This window comes from Pseudonaja textilis, chromosome 6, assembly GCF_049901715.1.
Source record: "Pseudonaja textilis isolate UNSWEBS1 chromosome 6, rPseTex1.2, whole genome shotgun sequence".
Lineage (NCBI taxonomy): Eukaryota > Metazoa > Chordata > Lepidosauria > Squamata > Elapidae > Pseudonaja > Pseudonaja textilis.
In genome coordinates, this window is record NC_141995.1 from 6,951,406 (window position 1) to 6,963,256 (window position 11,851).

The window sequence follows — 11,851 nt, forward strand, 5'->3', positions numbered from 1 at the left end:
CTGTACAGACAGGTAACGCCCCATCCACAGGATGAAGGTAGCACCCTCCGCTCCATGGAACCCCACCCCATGGAACTGGTCCCTGGTTCCCAAAAGGTTGGGGGGGGTCACTCTTCTAGAGTAGTAAAGAAAATATTCAGAGGGGTGCTACCATGTTTTCCTGAAAATAAGACCCAACTGGAAAATAAACCCTAGCATGATTTTTCAGGATGCTCATTATACAAGCCCTACTTCAAAAATAAGCCCCAGTTAAGACTGTCAGTCAGGCTGATGCATTTTAGTACCGTATTCCCCCCGAAAATAAGACCTAAGCAGAAAATAAGCCCTAATGCAACTTTGGGAACCAAAATTAATATAAGACCTGGTCTTATTTTGGGGAAAACATTGTATCAGTCACCTAAAAGAGCAAAAAGAAGGACTTTGAGGTAACACCTCTCATCCCTTAATTATTGAACCTTATTCTCAAGGAATCATGAGAGCTGCTCACTTCCCCTCTTAAAATAAAGAAAAGCAGACATAATTTTTTATGCATAAAAACCTGTGTAAGTTTTAAGCCCACTTTCCTTTAAGGGAAAGCTCACAGGAAACTAAATGTTTATGTACCATCCTTTAAGTCAGGGGTAGGGAACTATGTCCCCTTTATGACAAGTCATAAAAGGGCCATAATTCCCCCATCTCTGCTGTAATTTATGGCTATTGGATGCTGGAATGGATTTACTCCAGTGGTGAGATTCATTTTTTTTTTTTACTACCAGTTCTCTGGGTGTGGCTTGGCAGGGAAGGATACTGTAAAATCTCCAGTCAGCGGTAGTATTTGCTGGTTCTCTGAACTGCTCAAAATTTCCGCTACCGGTTCTCCAAAACTGGTCAGAACCTGTTGAATACCACCTCTGATTTACTCTTTATATCTAAGAATTTATATTTTGATAGAGACCCAGAGTTATGTGAACTCTTGAATGGAAAGTGATGATCTCCGACTCTTCAGGTATAAACATCTCTTGAAAAAATGGTTTTCTTCTTTAAAAAAATATTCTATATACAGTATATGGCAACTGACCACGTCCTGTAAGGATCCACCAATAGCACTTTGAGACTTCTTCCGTGGGTTAGTCCAAACATTATATATAGAGAGAAATGACACAATCTCTCCTAATTCTTACGGATCTTGGAAAAATACTTTCCCTCAAAATTCTAATAAATCAACCTCAGGTAGTCCTCAATTTACAACCACAACGAGAACTGGAAAGTTTGTTGCTAAGTGACATTGTTTGTTAAATGAGTTGTGCCCAATTTCATGACCTATTTTGCTATGGTCATTAAGGGAGACACCATGGTTGTTAAGAGAATCTGGCTTCCCTCCTTGACTTCACTTGTCTGAAACAAGCCAGAAAGGTCACAAATGGCAATCAGTTGCCAAGTTTCCAAATTTTGATCATGTGACTTGTGTGAGGGGGATGGGGAGAGCTCTGATAGTCAAACTTGTGAGGACTGGTGGCAAGTCCCTTTGTTCTGTGCTGTTGTAGCTCTGAATTGCCATTAAATGAATGGTTGTAAGTCAAGGACTACCTGTAGGAGACAGAAATGATTCAATACAGCTAGAAGATCTCAAAACACCAGTCTTATTTTTCTTTTCCCCATAGGTGGGCTTGAATGTCATGACTGATGCATCCATTAAGGGCCACATTTCCTCAACCTTGGCAACTTTAAGATGTGTGAACTTCAGCTCCCAGAATTCCCCAGCCAGCTTGGAGAATTCTGGGAGTTGAAGTCCACCAAACTGAAAGTTGCCAATGTTGAGAAACCTTGAATCGGGACGTCCATCCAGCAGCTGAGGTAGTTCAAAGAAAGTCTTGTTTAGCGTCATTGTTGTTTGAAGCATGTTTTACATTCTCCAACACCAGAACCTGCGTCTTGTCCACCCAGTTGCCCTTTTGAGTGGACCGCCCGGCAACACACGAGGATAGATCATGGTCTATCTGCTGGGGAATGGTGGCTGGCAAAACCGCATTGCTTTGGGCCCGTTGAGAATACATTTCCCGAGGTATCTCCTCCCCAGTGCAGAGGTGCAGGTGGAAAGCAGCTTGGAAGCCTTGACGGAAGTTCTTGTTGAAGAAGCCGTAGATGATTGGGTTGACGCTACTGTTGAAGAAGGCCAACCAATGGGCAAAGGGGTAGACGTAGATATTGATGATCTTATACTGTGTTTCGTCCAGTTCTGCATAATCGGACAGCATGGCCAAGGTCCACAGGGGCAACCAGGAGAGGATAAATAATAGAGCCACGATGATCAACATCTTGATGACCTTCAACTTCTTCTTGTATATGGAGTGGCGCTCGTGGCCTTGCTTCCCAGAGGCAAGCACTGTGTTGCAGAGCGTAATCCCTATCCGAGCATACATGATGACGATGAGTGACAGGGGAGCCAAGTAGATGTTGGCGAAGAGGACAGTGGTGTAGATCTTCTTCATGTCCTCATTGGGCCAGTCTTCCCGGCACCAGTAGATGGGACGGGTTTGGTTGTCCTCGCCAAGAATGACCTGGAAATGTTTTTCTTCTATTAGCTTCAGCATAACAGCAGAGGGGCACATGATGACAATAGCCAGGACCCAGATGATGGCTATCAACATAAGTGCTATCCATACGGTAAGTTTCGGTTTAAAGGGATAAACAATAGAACGGAACCTACAAGGGAGAGAAGAAGGAATAGTTACATTCGTCAAACAGCAACACTGTGGAATAGCCACCTTATCAACAGTGACACAGAGTTGATTTTTATTGTGCTAAGAACTACAGAATCACGACAGAATAATCCAGAGTTGGAAGGGACCTTTGAGGTCTTCTAGTTCAACCCAATGGTGGAAGATCCTATACCATTTCAGACCAATCTCTTCTTGAAAACCTCCACTAATGGAGCACCCACAACTTCTGAAGGCAAGCCCTTTCACTGATTTTATTATTCTCACTGTCAGGATTTTTTTTTCTTGTTTTTTTATATACCACAAATCTATTCTATTTCAATCGTATGTCAATTAGGTACATATTTCAATTATTTAACCATTATAAATAATGTTCTTCTTATCAAATCTAACAATACAACAATAATCACATTCCCGTGTAAATAATAGTATCAAATATATCTATTACATTAATTTCTCTAATTCTCTAAGTCTATGAATACATCAAATCTCTTTTAATTTGTTCTATTTTCTATCCATTGATAGAACAGATCCCATACCATATAATATTCAGTTTCTTCTTTTTCTGTGATTTCTAGTGTCAATCTATTCATTTCTGCACATTCAAATATATTTTCAATTATTTTCCCCTCTGTTGGTATTTTATCACTCTTCCAATTTTGGGCAAATACAATTCTAGCCGCTGTTGAAACAGGTATAATTAAGTAAATCTTTTCTTTACTATAACTTTCTGGTACCATTCCTAATAGGAATATTTCAGGCTTCAAATCTATATGTTGTTTAATCATTTTTTCTAACATGTATGTATTTTAGTCCAATACCTTTTAGCCTCTGTGCAAGTCCACCACATATGATAATATGTTCCTGGCATTTGATGACATTCTGTCATCAATCTGTCAAGCACCTTGGAGTTCTCATATCTAATGATCTAAGCGCCAGAGCTCACTGTATCAGCATTGTCAAAAAGGCATTAAGAGTTGTAAATCTAATCTTCCGAAGCTGGAAATGTTGAATTGCTAACTAGGGCATACACAACTTTTGCTAGACCAATACTCAAATATAGCTCATCTGTCTGGAATCCCCATTGCATATTGGATATTAATACAATTGAGCAAGTCCAGAAGTATTTCACAAGAAGAGTACTACACTCCTCTGCTTGCAACAGAATACCCTATATCACCAGACTTGAAATTTTGGGCTTGGACAATCTTGAACTACGTCGCCTACAGTTCGACTTAAGCGTAGTACACAAAATTATCTGCTACAATGTCCTACCAGTCAATGACTACTTCAGCTTCAACCGCAACAATACAAGAGCAACGCAACAGATACAAACTCAATGTTAACCACTCCAAAGTTGATTGCAGAAAGTACGACTTCAGCCACAGAGTGGTCAATGCCTGGAATGCACTACCTGACTCTGTAGTTACATCCTCAAACCCCCACTCCTTTAACCTCAAACGATCCACTATTGACCTTACCTCATTCCTAAGAGGTCTGTAAGGGGTGTGCATAAGAGCACCATCGTGCCTTCCGTCCCTGTCCTATTGTCCCCATTTAATCGTACCTATTTCCAACATTTCATTGATTTATCTTTAAACATTTTCTCTAGGCTTGCTGGCGATAAGTGCCATCTATAAAACATCTTAGACAAATTATCCATATATGCTGTTGATATTGTCGGTTTATCATTCCTATCCCATAATTTCTGCCACTTATCCAATTCAATAGCATGTCCAAAAAAATTTGCCCATGCAATCATTGTTTCTTTAACTTGTTCTTCTTCCAGCTTGACACTCAACAGATAACAGTATAGTTTTTTAATCAATTTATCCTCTGCTCGAATTAGTATTTTATCCAATTCTGTCAATACTTTCTCAATCCCTTCATCTTTAATATCTTTTTCATACCTTCTTTGTGTCTGCATATATGAATACCATTTTATATCTAATCCTTATTCATTGAATTCTTGTTTTGTTTTGAGCTCACCCTTTTCATTTAAAATATCTTTATATCTAGTAACATTTCACTGATTTTATTATTCTCACTGTCAGGAATTTGGATCCCTCTCTGAAAAGTTTCCATCTGATGCTTCTTGTCCTGCCTTCTGGTGCTTTGGAGAATAGATTGACTCCCGTTCTCTGTGACAGCCCCTCAAAGATTGGAAGACTGATGTTATGTCACTCCCAATTTTTCTCTTCGTTGGACTAGACACACCCAGTTCACACATTGCATGCTTTAGCCTCCAGAATTCTTATCATCTTTGTTGCTCTTCTCTGCATTGTTTCTATTGACTCAACATCTTACATCTTACTTCTTCTCCTGCCCTTTGGTGCCTAAGAATTTTCTAGTTATTTTTGTCTGTCTTTCTCTTTTTCTCTCTTACTCTTTCTTTTTCTTCCCTCTTTCACTTTTCTTTCTCTTCCTTCCTTCCCTTCTCTTCCTTCCTTCCTTTCCTTCCTTCTTGTTTTCTTTCTCTTTCTGTCTCTTCCCTTCCTTCCTTTCCCTCCCTCCCTCCACAACTAGACTTCAGTCCTAATCTCTCTCTCTTCCCCTATATCTTTTTTCTCTTTCTTTTTTCTTTCTTTCCTTCCTTCTTTCCCTCTCTCCTTCTTTCTCTTTCCTTCCTTCCTCCCCCCCACCCTCCCAAACTAGACATCAGTCCTAATATCTCTCTACCCCTGTATCTCTTTCTTTCTTTCTTTCTTTCTTTCTTTCTTTCTTTCTTTCTTTCTTTCTTTCTTTCTTTCTTTCTTTCTTTCTTTCTTTCCTTCCTTCCTTCCTTCCTTCCTTCCTTCCTTCCTTCCTTCCTTCCTTCCTTCCTTCTTGGCTAAAGAGAAACAGTAATCTACAAAGGCCACCATTTTTCTATCAAACATTATAAAAAGAAAACTAGAACTCTGCATACACATACAATTAGTTTGATCGATTATGACTTTGGAACAGTGCTTGCGCTTCTAAGTTTCCTTAACTATATTACACAATCGAAATTTAATATCACGGTGCAGAAACCTCTCAGCAAAAATAAATGAACTGTGGACCTAAGTGTCTGTGCTTTCTATTTTCATTTTCACCCTGATCTCACTGCCAACATGTCCTTCTAAGCAACAGAAGAACAACGGATTCCTGTACTCTCTATCAAATTTTGAGGTTCATACAAAGCCATACCTGTCAACTGCAATGGCCACCAAAGTGAAGACAGAAGCAGAAACAGATATTCCTTGGACGGTACCGTTCATTTTGCAGGCAATGCTCCCAAAAGGCCATCCTGGAAAAGGAAGCATTGTTTTAGATGAAAATGTTGACAACCATATTCAATTCTTCGCACTTTAGTGGACAAGCAAAGGGCTACAGCAGGGGCCTTCAAACTTGACAGCTTTGACACTTGTGGACTTCAACTCCCAGAATTCCTCCTCCAGTCATGTTAGTTCAGGAATTCTGGGAGTTGAAGTTCCCAAGTCTTAAACTTTCCAAGTTTGAAGACCCTTGGGCTACAGCATTGGATAACTTTTATATTAAAAAGGACTGTTTTTTTAATGAACTGAATTGCATAGGCTGAGCTTATATCATCATATTAGATGATTAGGGGACTGGAGGCTAAAACATATGAAGAGCAGTTACTGGAACTGGTCATGGCTAGTCTAGTGAAGAGAAGAACCAGGGGAGACAGGATAGCAGTCTTCCAATATTTGTGGGGCTGCCTCAGAGAGGAGGAAGGGGTCAAGCTATTTTCTAAAGCAGCTGAAGGCCAGACAAAGAATAATGGATGGAAACTGAACAAGGAGAGATTCAACTTGGAAATAAAGAGGAATTTTCTGACAGTGAGAACAATCAACCCATGGAACAGAAGTTGCCCTTGGAAGTTGTGGGAGCACCATCACTTGAGACCTTCAAGAAGAGATTGGACTGCCATCTGTCAGAAATGGTGCAGGGTCTCCTACTTAGGTGGGGGAGTTGGACTAGATAACCTGCAAGGTCCCTTCTTAATCTGTAAGTAAATATTACATTGATAATATGATTTGCTTGGTTGTGGTTTAACGTGCGAAAGTAACTATGACCGGGTTTATAATGTACCGTGTTTGGGAACCCAAAATAGCGGTGCAATCAAGTGAATATGGTAAAACAATCCCTAATTTTCAAACCAACTGCCATGATCCGTATTACTTGATCATGAATTATGATATAGGATGATGCTTGGGAGGAAGAAACATTTTTGGACACACAGAGGTGTGTTAGCAAGATACAAACCTAAAAAGGAATATGTGCTAATAGCAGTAGCAAATAGCACTTAGACTTATATACTATTTCACAGTGCTTTACAGCCCTCTCTAAGCAGTTTACAGAGTCAGCCTCTTGCCGGCAACAATTTGGGGTCCTCATTTTACCCACCTCAGAAGGATGGAAGGCTGAGTCAACCTTGAGCCTGGTGAGATTCAAACTGCCAAATTTGCAGGCAGCCAGCAGTCAGCAGAAGTAGCCACTGTGGCTCATAATAGCTCATAATAGGGCATAATAGGGGTAATCGTGAAGTCCTCCGTTCTCAGTACAGTCATACTTTGGTACTTGACTGCTTCAAAACTCCTTGAATTCGGTATTCAACATATTTTGAAGCAGAAGTCTTGTCCCAACCCTCGTCTTTCTCCTGGTAGTCGACACGCAAGGAAGAACTTGCTGATGTCGGCTGCCTCCTGACTCGTTAGCTCTTCCAGTCGAAATAGCAGGTCACGTGATAAGCCACGCGGTTTTCTTGGTAGCCATCAGTTTCAGGACTTGGCAGAATGAATTACCGATGAGGACTGAGGTACCACTGCAATTGATGTTTCTTGTTATTAAGAAAACAACTCTTTCTTGAGGAGAGTAATAGTAGACGAGTGAGGAAATAACTTCATCTTCTCTTTTAATGACCCCATAATCCCTTGTGGGGTGGACTCTAAATGGAGCTGAGTTTTTACTGGCCAGATGCCATTCCTCTCACCAATGAGGAGTTATATTCAGCAGATACATTCTCATCGTGCCCAGAGAGAGAATTATATATAATTATTACATAAGCAATTATTGCAGTGAGCCTTGATTATTGGTTTTTGGGCCCTATATTTGATTCCAAATACTGTAGGCAGGTCAGTCCTACAAGGCAGACCAGGTTAAGAAAAAACAAACTGCAGGGAAGCCTCACAACAACAGCTACTACTACCACTACTTCTATTTAGATTTTTTATTTCAATAGAGGATAAATATTTGTAACTCGGCATTGAACTGTGGGATCCTTGGTGCTTTCTGAACTTGGCTGTTTTTGTCAGATATTTCATTACCTAACTAAGTAACATCACCAGAGTTTGTGGGAATGTCTTGGTGGTTTGTTGATTGGATGAGAGCAAACCCCACTTCCTTCTAGCATTGATGATTTTACCTAGTTGGGTAATGAGATGTCTGCAAGAGAGCAAGTAAGTTCAGAGACCACCAAGAACCCACACTTCTCTTCTCCTCCTCCTCCTCCTCCTCCTCCTCCTCCTCCTCCTCCTCCTCCTCCTCCTCCTCCTCCTCCTCCTCCTCCCTCCTCCTCCCATTTCCTTGTAAACCCCATTTCCTTCTAGCACTGTGATATTACCTAGCTGGGTAACAGCTGCAAGACAACAGCTGAGTTGAGAGAGCACCAAGGACTCTATTCTACAGGTTACTTAAAGATAAAGGTAAAAGTTCCCCTCGCACATATGTGCTACTCATTTCCAGCTCTAGGGGGCAGTGCTCATCTCCATTACAAAGCCAAAGAACAGCCAGTGCTGTCCGAAGATGTCTCTATGGTCATGTGGCCGGCATGACTAAACGCTGAAGGCGCACGGAATGCTGTTCCCTTCCCACCAAGGTGGCCCCTATTTTTCTACTTACATTTTTTTACATGCTTTCGAACTGCTAGGTTGGCAGAAGCTGGGACAAGGAACGGGAGCTCACTCTGTTACGCGACGCTAGTGATTTGAACCGCTGAACGGCCGACCTTTCTGATTGACAAGCTCAGCGTGTTAGCCGCTGAGCCACCACATCTCTCACAGGTAACTTACAGTCATGCAATCTGGCAAGTCGGATTGTGCTTCCCCACCCTTGTCCCCCTTTGACCTTCACGTCAGCAATCCCCCCCCTAAAGGCTGCGATGCCCCGTGGGCCGATGTACCTGTAATGATGTTGTCCAGGAGAGTGGTGGGCATGCAAAAGACGCCCACCAGCAGATCGCTGACGGCCAGGTTCAAGATGAAGAGGTTGGTGACGGTGCGCATATGCTTGCTCTGCAGAACGGTAAAGCAGACGACCCCGTTGCCGATCATGCACAAAAGGAAGATGAGGAGGTAGGAGATGATGAAAATGGAAGCGACGAGCGGGTGGTGGAGATAAAAGCCCACATAGGTAATGTTGGCTTCCACTGGACAAACATCAACCGAAGCGGTGCAATTTCCCAGAGGGAGTTTGCCCATCGAAGAACCCAGATCCTCCTGCTGATCCATGTCCGGTGGGGCCTCGAAGCAAAAATTAAGAAAACAATACATTAGCGGAGAAGAAAAGGCAATACAGGTAGGTCCTCGTGTTATGACCACAATGGAGCCCAATTTCTCTGGTGCTAAGAATCAAGAATTCTAAGAATTCTGTTGCTGGAAAAATAATATTCTTTTCAAGGTAGTTGAAAGTTGAACAGTTTTAATAGGGCCGGGCTAACAAAATTTACGTTGCTAAGCTTTACGTTGTTAAGGGAGTTTTGCCCCCCCCTCTTCTACAGCCTTTCTTGCCACAGTTGTTAAGCGAAGTTGTTAAGTTAGTCACATGATTGTTAAGTGAATCTGGATTCCCCGTTGACTTTGTTCATCAGAAGGTCGCAAAAAGAGGATTGCGTGACCCTGTTGTGATTAGCCGTCAGCCAGTGCAGATGGCTGAGGAGAGCGAGGACTCAGATGAGGGGCCAGGACCATCAGGGAGTGGACTGCTGCCTTCAGGGATTGTGGGGGCTGGCAGCAGCGATGAGGAGGTTCCCGAGGAGCCTGTGCTAAGTGCACGTGAACACAGGATGATTCGTAGAAGAGAACAGCTGGAGCAGCACAGGCGACAAAGGAGTAAGGATGCAACGTAATGGCCCCTCCCTCCAGGGAATATAAGCCTGGTTTCAAAAGGTTTTTGCTTTTGCAGAAAGCAAAAACGTTCTAAGGACTCAGCATCGTGTGTGGAGACTTCGGCTTATCTGAAGAATTCTGTCAAGGCTTTTTTGGTTGGACTAATTGGCTGCAAGCCATCTTTTATCTACAAAGAAGTTTATTTGTAGATTAAAGCTGTGAAGGTTTGAGTTGCTGCATTTGTTTGAGATTTTCTTGCTGGTAACAGGGTTGGGTCAGAACAGACCCCGGGACGCTGCGACTATTGTAAATACGAGTTCAGTTGCCAAGCATCTGAATTTGGATCACGTGACCATCAGGATGATATAGTCTATAAGTAAAGCGGTTGTGTGAAAAACGGCTATAAGAAAAATGGCATAATTGGATTGAATTAAGACAGATAGAAAATGAAGGAATTAAAGATAAGCAACTTATAGATTAAATGTATATATTCGTACAAAATTCTAAATATTTGTAAATAAGCACAAAAGATAGAAATGGATGAGATGGATGTCACAAAATGGTTAACGTCATGATATTTATTTTTTGTTTTATTTTTAAAATATACAAAAGACTAATAAAGTTTATTTAAGGAAAAGAAAGAAAGAAAAACGGTCTTAAGTCGCTTTTTTCAACGCTGGTGTAACTTTGGTATTGTAAGTCGAGGAGGACTTGTATAAGCATCCTCCACTTACAACCATTCATTTAGTGTCATTTCAAAGTTATAATAGCACTGAAAAAAAAAAGACGCTTAACTTCGGGCCATTTTTCACACTTACAACCGTTGCAATATCCCATGGTCCCACAATCAAAATTTGGCAACTGACTCATATTTATGACGGTTGCAGTGTCCCTGGGAGTCACTCGACCCCCTTTTGCAGCCTTCTGTCAACCAAAGTCAATGGGGGAAGCCAGATTTACTTAACAATTGTGTGACTAATTGAACAACTGCTGTGATTTACCTCACAGCTGTGGCAAGAAAGAAGGTAAAATGGCCCCAAATCTCCTTGGAATCCTCCTTAAAAGCTGCCACGCAGCTGCGGAGGATGGAAGAGGGGGGTGGCTGCTGTTTTTTGAGTCGCTTTCAGTAGACAAAATAGATCTATAGAACGCCCCCCCAAAATGGGGGGGAGGGTGTTGCTGCCAAAAAAAGTAGCCACGTCCACCTAGTCATGTGGCCACCCCCACTTTGCCACCCCCACAGAACCGGTTCTTACAAGATTTGAATCCCACTCCCGATTCGCCGACTGAAAAGAGTATTGTTTTTCTTTAAAAAAAAATTTATAGTAAATAAGTACCACTAAATCCCACACTAACCACAACGAGAAAATGCAATTATCAGAAGCTCATTGATGGGCCGTAAAATTTGCTTTGTGGCATTTAATTAAAACAAAAGGATGAGTGTATGTATTACATTTAAATGTAGGGGTATTTTTAATGCAATTATTTGGGGGATCAATTGCCTTCTCACTTATTATTATTATTTACTATCTGGATACCCGTGCTTCGCTACGAAACAATGTGGTCAGGCTTAGTTTTTGGGGAGGAAAATAAGGGGCGGGGAATTCTGCCTCTGCCTACCAGCATCCATCAGTATTCATCTGGCTAGTGTCCTGTCAGTGTGTCAGAGAGTTGAGGGCTGTTTGGAAACTGAAACAGTATTTGCTTTGTGAGGAAGAAGGAGACAGCAAGGAGCCTGGGCGTGGTTTAGCTCAACTGTTCTGTACTAAAGCCAGTTGCTGCTGGGAAGCTAAAACGGAAACTCCTCTCCTCTGCTTGTGTTTTGCATTTGGAAGAGATTTCTTTTCAGGTGGGAAGGGGGTGTAGAACTCTTCAGCATCAGAGCATGTTAATAATAATAATATATGAAAGGCTAATGCTCTGAAGGTCATTTTGAAAAATACTTTCTTAATGAGCACCTGGAAGCCAAGAGGAACACATGTGCCAAATTTCAAGTCTGTAGGCTTTACAGTTCTAGAGATTTTGCGATGATGCGTGAGTGGTATTTCGCATATAGAGAGATAGGTA

General features: G+C 41.7%; 1 protein-coding gene across 1 annotated transcript; it reads right to left on the bottom strand.

The window, feature by feature from the left end:
- Nucleotides 1-1,816: 1,816 nt before the first annotated feature.
- NPFFR2 (neuropeptide FF receptor 2) lies at nt 1,817-9,187 on the bottom strand. The gene is made up of 3 exons (XM_026717209.2): nt 8,860-9,187; nt 5,865-5,964; nt 1,817-2,682 (listed from the first exon to the last, which is right to left on the bottom strand). Exons 1-3 carry the CDS (start codon nt 9,185-9,187, stop codon nt 1,839-1,841), a joined length of 1,272 nt encoding a protein of 423 aa, XP_026572994.2. The 3' UTR covers nt 1,817-1,838.
- Nucleotides 9,188-11,851: the final 2,664 nt, after the last annotated feature.